This window comes from Rattus rattus, chromosome 5 (assembly GCF_011064425.1).
Source record: "Rattus rattus isolate New Zealand chromosome 5, Rrattus_CSIRO_v1, whole genome shotgun sequence".
Classification (NCBI taxonomy): domain Eukaryota; kingdom Metazoa; phylum Chordata; class Mammalia; order Rodentia; family Muridae; genus Rattus; species Rattus rattus.
Window position 1 is genome coordinate 98,790,887 of NC_046158.1, and position 16,098 is coordinate 98,806,984.

General features: G+C 43.8%; 1 protein-coding gene across 1 annotated transcript in view; it reads left to right on the forward strand.

Moving 5' to 3' along the window:
• The window catches only part of Stard9 (StAR related lipid transfer domain containing 9), a 90,138-nt gene that overhangs the window by 37,762 nt on the left and 36,278 nt on the right, over nucleotides 1-16,098 (forward strand). Inside the window, 13 exon segments of the mRNA XM_032904024.1 lie at nucleotides 481-553; nucleotides 4,144-4,211; nucleotides 5,612-5,709; nucleotides 6,060-6,269; nucleotides 6,438-6,535; nucleotides 8,093-8,170; nucleotides 8,864-8,935; nucleotides 10,063-10,242; nucleotides 12,574-12,625; nucleotides 12,927-13,028; nucleotides 13,031-13,063; nucleotides 13,603-13,688; nucleotides 13,784-13,887. Coding sequence (XP_032759915.1) covers nucleotides 481-553; nucleotides 4,144-4,211; nucleotides 5,612-5,709; nucleotides 6,060-6,269; nucleotides 6,438-6,535; nucleotides 8,093-8,170; nucleotides 8,864-8,935; nucleotides 10,063-10,242; nucleotides 12,574-12,625; nucleotides 12,927-13,028; nucleotides 13,031-13,063; nucleotides 13,603-13,688; nucleotides 13,784-13,887 — 1,254 coding nt within the window.

Genomic DNA, 16,098 nt, shown 5'->3' on the forward strand with positions numbered 1-16,098 from the left:
AAATAGGCCTATCTTTAGGATATTGTTCCAGGTTGATAACACCCAAGTATTCTCATTTTTACTCTTGATTTTTCTTTTATAATTTCAAAACTGTTATAATGTTAGTATGAAATTACCCTCTCTGTTATTGTCAGGTAACAGCACCTAGAGGGCTGCTTTTGCCTTCTTTGGACTACTTTTTTAAAAATTTATTTTTATATGTATGGTTTTCTTGCCTGAATGTATGTGTACCACATGTGTGCTGTGTCCACAGAGGGCAGAAGCAGATGTCAGATCCCTGGAGCTGGAGGTATTGATGGTTGTGAACTGCCATGTGGGTGCTAGGGTTGAACTTCGGTTGTCAGGCCTGGCAGCAGGGACCTTCACTCACTAAACCATCTGACTGACCACACTGCTAACATTTTTTATGTTTCATGGGTCCCTCAGGTTCCACAATGTTTCCCTGGTCCTTGTATTAACTGTCTTGCCTTGTGTACACAGGATCACAGCAGCCACCCATGTTCACGAGGCCAGCAGTAGATCCCACGCTATCTTCACTATCCACTGCACACAGGTTGGTTGGTCCTCCTCACTGGAGGACCTCTTCCTCTTCTTGTGCCTTGTGCTTACATTCTTTCCTTCCTTTCTCTTTGTTTTCCTCCTACATTTAGACTTACATGTTCTCCAATACAACCGGCTTCTCTAGTATCTTCTGCTTATCTTTTGCCCAGAATAGTTCAGAATACTTCCATACTTATTAGATCAGTATGGGCCCATCTAAAATGAAAGTCAAAGTTGAAATGAAAGTGTATATTAAAGTGAAAAGAGCATAAAGTTCACTTCCCATATGATGGAGTGAGAAGATTGACAGGTGCAGTTTCCAAAGGCAAATGTAAAGCAGGAAAAAAACCCATTTCTGAGTTCTGAGAGACTAGAGGCATGTTGCAAAGTGCATACCCCAGGATCTACAGGGTTGCAAGGAAAAACAGCTCAGATATATGGTATTCCTTGCCTTGGCTTCTCCCATGCCCACTCTCATCTCCAGCTGCTTTAGTGAGGAAATTAATTACAGAAGGTAAGACTTAAAGTTTAGTAGTGGCCATTGCTGCCATCAGAGTGTGGTTCACTTTTTTCATGTGATTAGTTATAGTGAGTATCTTGCAAGAGCTAGGAACAGTAAATCAGTGACTCCCTTAGCCTTAGATGTGGATCCTTCTCAGGTAAGTCATGAACTGCCAGACTGGGGATTTAGCAGGGAATCCTGAGAGGTGATGTAGGTATAGTAGGTTTAATATCTTTGGATATCGTGGGTATTAGAAGCCAGGCACATATGCAGCAGAAGCTAATTGGACTTGTGGAGCTGAAGAGATGGCTTAGTAGTTAAAAGTGTGTACTGGGTCCCAGAGAGCAGAGTGCAGCTCCCATTATTCACATCAGACAGCTCACAACCACATGTAACTTGAGGGGTTCCAGCTTCCTCCTTAGGCACTAGCACTCATGCGAATATACCCTCTCCATACAAATTTAAAATAAAATAAATCTTTTTTAAAAAGACTAATTAGCCACCCACACAGTCCTGATTTGACTGAACCTGTACATATTTATAAAGGAAGCACAAAGGGGCTCTGTGGCTAGTGAATACTGAAGTATCCTGAACTTCTAATGCATTTCCCTGCTGACATGAAGGTCCATCAATAGAGAAATCTTATTGGACCAAAACATGGAAGTACTTGGGAGGTGCAAGCAGGAGGATCAGGAATTCAAAATTAGTCTGGGCTAAACCAAGTTCAAGGCCAACCTGGGCTACCTAAGACTCTGTATCTAAACACTTGAAACAGAAAAACAAAATAATGAGATATTTAGTTTTTGCTTGTAATCTCAGTACTTGGGAGGCACAGGGAAGAAGTTCAGAAATTCAAGGCCAGCCTGGGCTACGTGAAATTCTGTTTCAAGAAAACAGACTGCATTGTGGTACTTGTCTTTAATCCTAGCACTTGGGAAGCTGAGTCAGGAAAATAGCAAGCTTGATGCTATTCTGGGATAGGAGAGCGAGCAATTAAGCACTTGAGAAAATGTTCAGCATCATTAGTAAATAAAAAATACAAATGAATACCTAATAAAACACTAGCTTTGACCATGAATCATTTTTCGTTGTTTTTTGTTTGGGTGTTTTGAGACAGTTTCTCTGTATAGCCCTGGCTGTCCTGGAACTCATTCTGTAGACCAGGCTAGCCTCTTGAACTTAGAGATCTACCTGCCTCTGCTTTTGCCTGTTGAGTGCTGGAATTAAAGGCATGTGCCACCACTGCATGACTACCATGTATAAAATTTTAAGACGTTTTTACACTATATATTGACAAGGCTGGAGTTCTTTAATCCTGTAGTACACGTATAAAATGGCACAACTTTAGAAAAGATCAGTAGTTTCTTTAAAAGTTAGATAATACCTAATCATATGACCCAGACAACATTTCCCCCTAGGTACCTGTGATGGTTTGTGTATGCTTGGCCCAAGGAATGGCACTATTAGAGGGTATGGCCCTGTTGGAGTAGGTGTGTCACTATAGGTGTGGGCTTTAAGACCCTCATCCTAGCTGCCTGGAACTTGCTCTGTAGATTGACCTTGAACTCTGAGATCTTCTTGCCTTAGTCTCCTGGGATTAAAGGTGTGTACTACCTTGCCTGGGCCTAAACTTTTCATGGCCACTATGCCTCAAGATTGACAACCAGGAATAGTCATTTCAGTATCTAACCAATGGACCAGAAATCATATCCATAAAATACCTATATATAAATATTTATAGCAGCTTTATTTGTAATTGCTCAAAACTACAAATGCCCAATGTCTTTTGAGAAATAGATAACCATGACGTATATTATATGTCTATACAGTGGAGCACTGAGTAAACACGAACTGACGACACATGCTTGTGGTGGTTTGAATAGGGATGGCCTATATACACTCATGTGTTTGAATGGTTGGCCCTATTTAGGGAGTGGCACAATTAGGAGATGTGGCCTTGTTGGAAGAAGTGTGCCATTGGGGGGGGTTTGAGATCTGTGCTCAAGCTGAGCCCAGTGTGGCACACAGTAGTCTCCTTCTGCTGTCTGTGGATAAAGATGTAGAACTCTCAGGTCCTTTTCCAGCACCATGTCTGCCTGCATGCTGCCATGCTTCCTGCCATGATGATACTGGAGTAAACCTCTCAATGTAAGCCAGCCCCAAGTAAATGTTTTCCTTGGTCATGGTGTCACTTCACATTGATAACCCTGACAGTGCTTTAGCATATTTGAATCTCAAAAGTATGCCCAGCCAAAAGAAGCCCAGACATTGTATGATTCTAGTTCCATGAAATATTCCAAAAGGCAGATTTGTATAAAACATTAAGTAGTGATTCCTTGAGCTGGAGATAGGAGCAGAGATTAATTGTAAACACAGAAGAAATTGGGAGTTATTGGAAATGTTCTAAAAGTTAATTTTGATGATGAAGGCACAGCACTGAAGTTTTATAAAAGGGGCTGGAAAGATGGCTCAGCAGTGAAGTGTGTGCACTGCCTCTGCAAAGGATCTGAGTTCTATTCCCAGAACCAAGCCCAGGCAGCTCACAACTTCCTGGATCTTGAGGTGCAGGGGAATCTGACATTGTCCAGATTGGTCCCTAGACTCACATGCACACACCCACATAGAGACACATAGGCTGCACAGAGAAACCCTGTCTGGGAACAGCAACAACAACATTTTAAAACAAACCCACATTGAGTTAGGGCATGAGGAAACAGAAACAGTGTTGTTAGAGGTGGACAAGTGCTCCTGAATGGAACATGTTAAATTCTTGCCACAGAAAGTTAACATGCTGTGACTGACAGAACAACAGACCTGATCAAGGCTTATCACATCTTCACAGGTTCTTTGCTGGTGAAAGTAAGAATTGTAATTGGTTTGCTTGATGAGTTGTACTAAAATCCCAGTGTTCCCCCAAAAACTGTCCAGAGGCTTTTCTGGAGATTCGCCCTACTCACTATAAGTTGTGCTGGTGATTTTTAAAAGTCATGCTGATCAAATAGTGTTTATCTGATTGAGAACATGTCACCTGTGTTAGGACAGTGTCTATGGGAGAATGCAAATCATTCTAAATGATAGCTTTAAATGGTCTTTGTCCTTAGGCAACCCTACAGAATAACCTCCCCTCTGAGACTGCCAGCAAGATCAATCTTGTGGACCTAGCAGGCAGGTAACTGGGACTTCAAAGCTAAGAATTCTTGCTCTCCTGACAGTGATCTGCAGCTTTCCTACTTAACTGGGTAGACAAGGTCCTGGGATTTGCCCTCTTTCAATGTTTTAATCACCCTGAGGTTACAAAAGAAGGAATTCTTGAATGCCAGTTTGAAGGTTACAAGAAGTCAGGAGCTGGGAAACTCTTCAATATCCTGGGTTCTTAGTCTGAACTGCCTGTTTGAACCTTTAACACCTCAGAGCTCATCTTAGAGGCTGGGGGAATCTCTTAGTTTGAGGCCAGCCTGGTCTACAGAGTGAGTTCCAGGATAGCCAGGGCTACACAGAGAAACCCTGTCTCAAAAAACCCCCCAAAACAAAAAACAAAACCATCTAAAGCCTGTGCCTCAGATCAGAATAATGTGGTGATTATGAGGTCAGGAAAAGCTGAATATCAAATTTATATAGCTTTTATACCTACTTAAAACATTTTTAAAGATACCATGTTTCGAGTTATTAGATGTATTTATACTGTATTCATACTGTAGCCAAATATATAACCAGAAAAGACAATTTTGAGGATCTTATAAGAAGGTATATGATAACACAAGGCAATTTTTCTCAATTTGGATTTCAAAAAAATAGTACAGTGAGGAGCTGGTAACTTTCAGTGATAGAGTGCTTACCAGGTGTGCACTAAGCCTTGGGTTTAGTCCCAGACAACAATGGGGTGAGGGTGGGGGAAGTTAAGTCCTGTCTGAAATCATGTCAGCTAACCAAACTTGTAATTTTTTACTATTTGCCATTACTCTAGAAAGGGATTTTGAGTGGGCATAACAGTTACCAACCTTTGATCCCAGCACCCAGCAGGCAGAGACAGGTTGATCTCTGTGAGTTCCAGGCCAGTTTGGGTTATGAAATGAGACCCTGTCTTATACAGAAAACAAAAAAGGGTAGAATTTTGAGACGCAGATACCATCATCAAACTATCAAAATGTGAATTTAAAGCAAGCCTTTCCCTGTGAGTGATGGATATCATCAATGCTGTAGATAAGCATTGTTTAGCCTAAAATGCTCTGGCAGCCCACCCTCCCCCCCAAATCACTGGCAGACTTTACAAGGGACCTGTGTAGAGGCAGTCTTAACAGTCTTACATCCCGTACCTGCTGGAACTCAGTGCTGGCCTGACTGCTGAAGTAGTGAGATCCTTGGAGGCAACTCCAAACCATCATGGCTGCCAGTAAATGGGATGCTGGATGTGCTTCTGTTTGTATCCAGAAAGAGGAATAGTGGTGAGGATACTGACACAGGAGAGAGTCACGCAAGAGAAACGGATCCTGTGGATGTGTGATCTTGATGGGTCCAGCAGCACTGTAGAGTCTTGTTTGCCTTGTTTTTACTCTTCTTGGTCTGTTTTAGTGAGAGAGCTGATCCCAGTTACTGTAAGGACCGGATTACTGAAGGCGCCAATATCAACAAGTCCCTTGTGACTCTGGGAATTGTAATCTCCACTTTAGGTATTTTGGTAATGGACTTGGGGTGAATGGCGTCGGGAGGGAGACTTTGGAAAATAACTTGTACTATTTTCATTTTGTCAGAATGTGGTAGATGCTTACAAGTTTATTTTTTGATAAGATTACATTTTGGTCTGAGAGAAAAACCTGCTGTTTCTAACCTAAGAGTTACCATCATTCTAGAATCATGTTAAAATGCTCCACATCATGTCGAAGTCTGAACTCAAACTTCAGGCCTCCTATCTCTCATCTGCAGAGAAGACATATGGTATCAGTCTGTTCTGTACCATTGTTCTTAGTGCACTTGCTTCATATCGCCTTCAGTACTCTACTTTTGTTTTGTATCGATTAAGCCCAGAACTCACAAGTGTTCAGCAGCTGCCAGAGCCTCAATAGTGCAGCCAGCAGTGGGGGTGACAGTGGGATCCCTAGCACCACTTCTGGGACCAGCAGCGGAGGGGGACCTGCAAGGAGACAGTCTTACATCCCATATCGGGACTCTGTGCTGACCTGGTTGCTGAAGGAGAGCCTTGGAGGCAACTCCAAAACCATCATGGTTGCCAGTAAGTGGGATGGATGCTGGATGCTCTTCTGTTTGGAGCTGGTATTGTGTTTAGAAAATGCACTGACCACTTAACGCTCCTCAATCCCTCAAGAGTTCATTTGCAGCAAGACTAGTAAGTAAGGGGACAGGGCCCAGAGTATTTCTCATCTTTATCTTTCTACCTCAGCTGTGTCTCCTGCACATACCAGCTACAGTGAGACCATGAGTACAATGAGATATGCATCCAATGCCAAAAACATCATCAACAAGCCACAGGTGAACGAGGTAAGACCTTCATTAGAAGGCCTGGTCTGACAGTGCTTGAAGTTCTCCTTATTGTTTGTTCTGTTTCTTTCTCATTATTTCTGTCATACTCAGCATTTCTGTTGCAGTGATAAAACATTGATGAGAAGCAACTTGGGAAGAAAAGCTATATCTGTCACTTTTCTGTTGCTGTGATAAAATACCATAACCAAGGCAACTTATATAAGAAAGAGTTTATTATGGTCCTAGAGGATTAGAGTCCATGATGGTGGAGTAAGGAAAGCAGGTGGAGGGTGTCCAGAGCAACAACTGAGGGTTTACATCTCAATCGCATTCAGGAGGCAGAGAGAACTAGCTAGAAATGGCTTTGAAACTTCAAAACCCTCCCATAGTGACATATTTCCTGTAGCAAGGCCACATTTCCTAATCCTCCCCAAACAGCCACCAGCTGGGGATCAAGTATTCAAATGTCTAAGATTTATGGGGAATGTCTCATTCAGAACACCACAAAGGGGTTATCACATATACAGATTACAGTCTACCATTGAGGGAAGTCGAGGCAGGAACCTGACATAGCTCTGTTTGCTGGATTGCCCTCCAAGCTGGCTACTCACCTTGATTTTTATACAACCTAGATCACCTACCCAGAAGTGGCACTGTCCGCAGTCAGCTGGACCCTCCCCATCAACCATTAACCAAGAAAATGCCCCATAGACTTGCTACAGTTCAGTTTGAGAGACATTTTCTCAGTTGAGGTTCCAGTTTTCTAGATGACTTTAGCCTCTGTCAAGTTGACAAAAATCTAACGAGCACAGTTTTCATCCCGACTTGCCTTCTGTGAATGATGTACTTTCTCCCGGTGTAGTGCCCTGCCTTTCTCTGATCTCTCAGCAAATAATTTTATGAACAGTTTCCTTTAGGCATTCGTTTCTTTAAGGCTATTCCTCTTAAGATCTCTAGTGTATGATTGCCACTTGAAGAAAGGTCATTTGGAACCTTCTGTTTGGTGCTTTTATTTTTAATTGATACTGATTTGTGTCTGGGTTTCATTATATAAATTGCACTTGACTTCTCTTTTGGATTAAAACGGGAGTATAAGGAACTTGTGGTTTTGAAAGCTGAGTAATGATGAGAACATTGTAAATGTTCCTTATCTCTTGGAGATTCAGTGAAGTTTCAGAGCAGGGGTCACAGTTGGTGGACAGACATACCTAGGGGCTGCTTTCAAAGGCAGTGTGATTAGGCATGTATCAGATTTAGTCATCATACAGGAGGATTAGCATTTGTGAGCTTCCCTAACCTGCTTTAAGGTGGTGATTTTTAAAGTTCATATGCAAAAGAATCATTTGAACAGTTTGTTAAATATAATTGAGCCCCAACCCCCCAAGAATTGCTTTCTGGGGAGGGGCTGAATTTGCATTTGTTGCACGTTCTTGGAGGATGCTGATACTGCTGTAGGTCCCAGGATTATACTTTGAGACGTCACTCCTAAAGATCAGCACCTTTCTCCAGGTGAGCACCTCATAGCAGTTTGGAACCTGCTATGAGCCAATGGTGACTGAGTTCTCTGCATTTCAGGATGCGAATGTGAAGCTCATCCGAGAGCTCAGAGAAGAGATTGAGAGGTTGAAAGCCATGCTGCTGAACTTTGAACTGGTATGATGGCAGTCAACACTTCTATATTCCAATGATGGTCTTGTACCTTGAACACTTGGGACCTGCAATACTCTATGTTTTCAAGTTTTATTATTGAGTGTTTATGTGAACATGGGTGTATACATACATGCATGTAGAGGTTACAGGACAACTTTTGGGAGTGGTTCTCTCCTTCCACCTTGGGCTTTGGGGATAGAACTCAGGTTGCCGGGCATGCACAGAAGGAGCTTCTGCCTACCTAGCCATCCGGCTGGCCCTGTACTTTATATTTTCAGTCGACAGTGATAGAGCAAAAGCAGAAGGATCCCCTGATTTCTTTGTGACTTCAGATGAGCTGGATGACCTTTCCTTGTGTCATCTTTTGTCTAGAGGGCATTTGCCTCGTTCTGTGGAAAATGGTCCTAGAGAAACATTTATTTCATTTCTCCTCCTTTGTACTCATATGAGCCCAAATATCAAATGCCTCTGACTTATTTCTTACTTTGGTGGTGAAGTCTTTGCCTTGTCCATACTTTATCCTTCTTAGGTGTGTTGATGAGACCTACGTGCAGGTCATACCCAGAAAATACACACAGAACGTGTTCTCTGTCTCTGTCTCTGTCTCTCTGTCTGTCTCTGTCTGTCTGTCTGTCTCTCTCTCTCTCTCTCTCTCTCTCTCTCTCTCTCTCTCTCTCTCTCTCTCTCTCTTTGCAGAGGAACTTCAGCTCACTAAATGATGATCTGGATGAGAGCCTGCAAGAGCTAGTCTTCCAGAATGATTTGAAGGTGGGTGTATGGAATGGACCCAGAACTTTCCAGTACCCTGCAAATAAGTTTGATCTTCTGTCATTCCCCATCTAGGTCTGTTCCCTCAGTGGGGCAGAGAGTATCTGTCTAGCTCAGAAATCAGTTTTATTTCCATTGAGTCTTGAGTAGAGAGGGTGTTTGCCTTCGTTGATGGTAAATGTATATTTTTTATGTTTGTATTTTATTTTCTCAGGCTCATGGTAGCTTTTTTTTGATAGTATGAGTAGCCTAGAAAAATGATTTTCTAGTCAGTAAATCAGGCAATCAGCATGTATTCACAGATTGAGCACTCAGTTTGAAGCTTCAAGGGCTAGAGGAGCCCCGTCTCACGTGGTACAGAACACATACGCAGAAGTTGGTGTTTCATTCATAACGTGACTGATAAGGAAAAAATCATTATGCCCTATAATTTTTCGGAACAGCTGTCATATGCTAGAAGACAGAGAACTGGTTTTGAACCACACCTTGAGGGATTGGTAGAGTTGTTAGAGAGGGAGAAGGGTACTTTGTATGAGGGAGAGATGACATAAGCAAAGCCACAGAGGTGGGAGAGTGACCTGGGACAGCAGCAGTGTGGAAGCACGTGCATGCAGATCACCTGGTGCAGGGAGCATAGTAGAACAAAGATAGTCATTTCACAGCAGCAGGGACATGGGAGGGGAGGCAGGAAGGAGCCAAGGACATGGTACTTCTTCCAAAGCATACTTCCTCTAATAGGGTCCTACTTTCTAAAGTTTTCATCACCTTTCAGAACAATGCCACCAGCTGGACACCAAGTCTTTAACACAAGAGCCTCTGGGGCATTTCATATTCAAACCATGACACATTTTTTTTTCTAGTTAAAAGAACAATGTATGCTCATTGAAGAAAAATGTAAGCATTTATTGAAGGAGCTGCTGTTTATGAAAGTAACACTTGCTTATTAACGAACACTTAAAACACACAAAACACTCACAGATTTTCAGAGCTACAAGGACCTCTGTGAGGTTTTGAATAGTGACAGCAGAGATCAGGGATCATGAGGAAGTAAAACATGGAGGCAATAGGTAAGAGTGGACTTAGTCTGTTCCCTCCAGGGGAGTCTGTCATCTCTTATACCTCTGCAGATAGACACGCTGACTCAACACTGGACTCAGAAGCCAAATAACCGGCAGGCACTCATGGAGCATTACGGTGTGGGCATCAACAGGAATAGAGCCAGGGTGGTCATCGACTCCAGCCTGCCACACCTGATGGCTTTGGAGGACGATGTGCTCAGCACAGGCATTGTGCTTTATCACCTCAAGGTGAGGAGGCTCGTTCCTCTCCTCTCTCCCCAACCACTGGCCTCAGAAGTGAAGGAAGGAAAGGAACTCACAGCCATGTTCTTAGGGAGCCAGACCAAGGCCTCAGAGCTGCCTCAGGGATCTGGTCCAGTCACAGGGTGGGATTTATTTGGGTTTTGCATAAATGGCTGGAGGAAGCTGGAAATCAGCATAATTACTGGTTTTCCATTGCTACTGATGCTTTCCTGTAACTAACTCATTATTTCTGTGCCTTAATTTCTTCACGCTAAGGTAAGAATAGCACCTCTTCCATTGCTTTCCTGACTTCCTGAAGCACAGGGGTTCAGTTATGGAGAGCAAAATCCTAACCTCAAAAATACAATCAGTATAAGCTGAGAAGAGTGCTCTGTGCCTGTAGTCCATGCCACTCAGGAAAGTGATCCAAAAAGATCCTTGAGCTCAGGAGTCTGAGGTGGCTTGCTTAAGAAGAACATAACCGTCAGAGCTTCTAAACTACAAATGCAGGCTGCTCAAACATGGGCAAATTCAAGAGTCTAGAAAGTTTTCTTCACACATTTTCATTGAGCCTGTAAATCAACAAGGACAGCTGCCCGCCCCCCCACCTGAAGAGAGACCATGGGCAAGGCAACTTACAAAAAGAAAGCATTTAGTTGAGAGCTTCCTTATGGTTTCAGAGGGTTACTCTAAGCCTATCATGGAGCATGACAGCAGGCAGGCAGGCAGGCAGGTCACTGGGGCAGTAACTCAGAGCTCCCATCTAATTTAAAAATTGCAGGCTAAGAGAGAGCAAGACTGGGCCTGGCGTGGACTTTTGAAACCTCAAAGCCTAGTGACATACTTCCTCCACAAGAGCACACTTTCTAATTCTTCCCTAACAGTTCCACTAACTGGGGACCCAGCATTCAAACATGAGCCTATAGAGACCATTCTGTGTCAAACCACCACAGAGTGGGTTTTTCCACCTCAAATGAGAAAAGTAAGGAAAAGCCCTCCTTGGATCCTAAAACCCTGTGCCCAGCAGCTGGGGCCTTGGATGATTCCAGGTGTAGTTAAGCTGACAACTAAGATCAGCCTATCATGCTCCTCCCTTGGCAGTGTTGATAGAGGTTGGCAACCATTGACTTATATGCAGTGGGGAGAGGTAGAGGGGCACAGGGCAAGGCTAGAATTTCATAGATTCCAGGATTATTCTCATAAGCTGTCTTAAGAAAGCTACAAGGTCTCCCTGTTCTTGCTGTGTGGCCTAGTGGTGATTTTAGTCACCTTGAAAGTCTCTCATTGGAGATTATGGTACGGCTGAAAAAAATATAGACAGTGGATTCAGAGACCTGAATTGAAGCCACAGTTTTCTTAATTAGCATATGGGTTTTTAAGGCAATTTGTTCTCTATGAGTTTCAGATTTCTGTCCAAAATAAGGATACAGTAACACCAACATTTGAGGTTGTTAATGGATTAAACAAAGTCAAGCATAGTTATAAATGCCAGTGATCCCAGCACTTGGGAGACTGAGGCAAGAAGTTGAGAGTTCAAGGCCAGCCCAGGCTTCAAAGTGGGTTACTGGCTCAAAAAGCAAGCAAGCAAAAAAAAATGTCTACAAGACTTTCAGCATAATACTTGGGACATAGCAAATGGTTACTTAAGAAACAATGAAGACACACCCTGGAGTTAGCATCGTTGTTACCATGTTGCTACCTACTAATGGCTGTGTGGTCTGCAGTGGGTTTGTCATAACCAAGGGCCCAAAGCCTAGTGTTGTACTAATTCAGTGCTTTGCTTGTGTTAACACAAGTTGCTGTGCTCTCTTCTACTCTCTTCCAGTTCCTTTCGCTTCTAGAGACACCTTGCCCCTGTTTGTGCTAACCCTTCATAGAATTTGGCATCTGTTATGCTTCCTCTGTGGAGCAAGAAGGTAACAATCATAAATCTTTACAAAAAGTCTCTTGAGTTTCCTGGATCAAACGTGGGCCACAGTAACCTTCGTTGCTTTGAGAATGAAGTATATGTAGTAAATGTGCGCCCTCCCTTTTACTGAAGAATCTCTAGCCAGCAGCATAGCTTTTCCTTGACCTCAGGCCACAGGGCAGAAAGGAGTTTGTCCTCACTTGTTGGGCTTCGCAAGGCAGTGGTGTGTGTCACTGCTTGTGTCCCCCTGGACTGCAGAGCGTGCGGATGGAAGGTCAGAGCAGCCTAGTGAGGTTGGGAAATGAGTCTGAGAATGCGGAGTCGGTCATGGGAAGACACAGATGATAGACAGATGTGGACTATGCCTTGAGAGCAGGGCTGTGTCTTTTTACTCTTATTAAGATGGCTTCTTTCCTTCCTCCCCATAGGAGGGCACAACAAGAATAGGAAGGATTGATTCAGACCAGGAGCAGGATATCGGTAGGTGACCACACATTTGTGTCTGACACACAGGCAGCTATTTATCCCTTTACTAAAGGAAGCTGATGAAGTCTCTGAAGGGTTACAGGTTTGCTTTTCTTTCTGCTGCTAGTTTTGGAGTTGGAATGTGAAGGAAGAGGCTTAAATGGGGAGACTTTGAACTCTTGGTGGTTTCACGTGGTGGGAGTACCTTTTTTTGTTGTGCTAGGAAATATTCTAGGTGTTGGGTTGGAACTTGTGAAAACTGGAAGAGGTATTCTCCTGAATGATTTCTGAACTCAAGTTGCCCCTGCCTCTTTAGTCCTTCAGGGCCAGTGGATTGAGAGAGACCACTGCACAATCACTAGCACTTGTGGGGTGGTCATTCTCCGGCCTACCCAAGGTGCACGCTGTACAGTCAATGGTCGGAGGTCACTGCTTCCTGCCGTCTGACACAAGGTAAGGCTGTCTACCTCCCAGGGTATATCTGGATGAGTGATGGACATTTTCAACCAAGCATGTGTTACTCAGCCTCTTTACCCAGAGACATGAAGATTTTCTAACATGGTCCCTCCCTATTCTAGGACCCAAGAGTAGAGAATGACTCATGGACATGTGTGATTGTTTATCTGAACCTCAGTTTCTTCATCTGTGATAATAGGAGCATAGGGCAGGATTGAATGAAGCCTGTTTTTGTTTTTGTTTTTGGTTTTTTTTTGCAGTTCTTTTTAGTTTGCTGTAAAGACTTTGTGTCAGTGTACCTCTAGTACTAATCTATTTAAATCCCATTCTCTGAAGCTGAACTTGGAGCCTACCTCTTCATGAAATTTCTCTGACTACACTACCTGAAATTCGTCCTGCTATTTATTTGATTATAACTGTGAGATGTATAATTAATATATATCAACCCAGCTTGTTGCAGGCATGAGTTTATCTCACAGTATCACAGTTTATCTCAGGGCATGATTATGGACTGAACTCTGGTTTGTGTGTCACAGGAGCTGTCATAACACTGGGGAAAGCACAGAAGTTCCGATTTAACCACCCAGCCGAGGCCGCTGCGCTGCGGCAAGAAAGGCTCAAGGTAGGCGTGACTGTGATTTCTGAGTGGCTGGTAGGGACTGCCCTGCTGGGCTCTGCACTGCCCTGCTGGGATCACTGCTCTTTTCCATGTCTCAGGTTGGAGAGGTTCTTGGCAGCAGTGGCTCTTTGGAATGGCTGGATTTGGATGGAGATGTCAGTGCCTCAAGACTGGGTCTCTGTCCTGTGCTCAGGAAGGAGAGGTGAGAATCTGCTGTTTGTAGCAATGGAGTCTCCTATGTTTGCTTCTTACTCCAGAACAGAAGAGAAATTGAGAGTGTTGTATAACAACTAAGGTCTGAACAAATTTGTTCCAGATTGACTTGGGCAAGTGTTGTGGCTTGAAAATAAAATGTTCTTCACAGGCTTGGGCATTGAAGACCAATCTCCGTCTTGTGGCATAACCCATGAGGTTCTGGAACCTTTAGGAGGAATGATAGAGCCCAAGGAAGTAGGTCACTGGAGGCGTGTTCTTGGGGGTGCATCTTATTCTACTTCCCTCTCCCTCTCTCTACTTCCTATTACCATGAGGTGAGCCACTTTGTACCACCACATGTGCCCCTAGCCTCACTCATGCCCAAGCTGCAGGGTAGTCTGCCGTAGACTGGGACTTATGAACTGGTAGGCTAAGATTAATCCTTTTCTCAAGTCATTTCTCTCAAGTGTTTGATACAGCAATGAAAATCTATGAATAATCTGAAAATATAGAGCTGGCTGCTGAGACATAGCATTTGTAGCTGACAGGGACATAGCCACGGCACTCATTTGTGTCCTGCTCAGTATCTCGTCTCTCTTCTCACTAAAAGACATGCATCTCCCCTGTCAACAAGATTTATCTGGGAAGTGTTAGCAGATATCTTTGATACTGCTTCTAACCCTTACCTCCCCATAATTCTTTAAGTCTCAATGCACCTGTGCGTGAGCTCAGAGTGTCTCTCTGTTAGCCTTCGGAATATATGGCTGCCTCTGGATCTTATATTTTCGGTTCTGAGCCTAGCCGTTTCCGGCTGAGCCATCACTCTAGCCCTCCTTTGGATCTTTAAAATGTATCTCTTTTATTCTCTCAACCAGCAATGCAGAGCCATGCACATGAGGGATGTAGACCTCTGGGAGCAATGAGAAAACATGTTGAGATTCTGCCCTCTCTCCTGCTTCACCTGTTTTGTGATAAACTTTGAAATCCTGAGCTAATTTATATGCGATTGTCAGCAGCTGGCTCTCTACTTCATCATTAGCCTTTCTATACAGAATTCTTCCCTCCTGGATATCTGGTGGGTTTGCCCCTGGAAGCTCCTTTGTTCTTTTAGGTAAACTGACCTGTATGTCAGGTCTAACTGTAGGAAAGTCATCAGAGGACTCAGTAGCAGTGAGATCACTAGCAAGACTATCAAGCACTTTTTTTTTTTTTTTTTTCGGAGCTGGGGACCAAACCCAGGGCCTTGCGCTTGCTAGGCAAATGCTCTACCACTGAGCTAAATCCCCAACCCCTATCAAGCACTTATAACACAGGATTCAAAGCAGGTTCTTGTGACCCTTGGCCTTTTTGGAGGGGTTGGCTCTCTTCTGACTTGGAGCATTGGGTGGCAGATGAAGATAGTCTGACACTGATAGGCTGGGTGAGCAGAGAGCATCTTCACAGAGCTGCTCACAAGGTGAACAATCCTACAACAGAGGGTTAGGGATGTGTGGTCCGTCCTAGGGTTGAAGTCTTAGGGGTCTAGGGAGTGAAGGGCAAGCTGGAAAAGCTGGCACAGGTGGAGAGTGTCAAGGCCAAGAAGGATTTGGGACTGAGGCTGAAGTTCTTGTTTTCTCAGAAAGAACTGCTGACTTTGCAGGGAAGCCATGAAAGAGGCTTAGTTTTGGATAAGGTTTTGTTGGGAAGACAGATTGAAGATTTGGTGTTTCTCACAGTGCAGAGTTTACAGGGAACATTACACTGCAATTTGAAGAGTTATGGGTACAGAAAGGAATTGGGTAAATAGATTCACATTCGGCCCTACCACATAAAAGCCCTGTGTGTGATCTCAGACAGCTCACTTAGTGTTTCCTCACATCTAAAGTAAAAATGCTTACCCCTTCCTGGGGATCCTGCATTTGAGACTGGTGGAGCTCAGCCCACGGCCCCAGTGGCTGTGGGATGAGCTGCCTTGGGAAGCTGCTTTTCTTTCTTGTCCTCTTGTCTCAGCTGGATTGTCCTCCTCCCCAGAGAGCTATGTAGACTCGTCCTACTTTTTAAATATTGTCAGGACTCTGTGGCCTCATGACCTTTCATCAGCACCAAGAATGTGCTCTTTTCTCCATCAGACTATGAAGGGCTTCAGAGTCAAGGCCTCTCTCATGGACTGCCCCCACCATTCACCACCAGCCTGAGGGGCTTGTAGGCTGGGCTGGGCCCATCCACATACTGTAGCCAG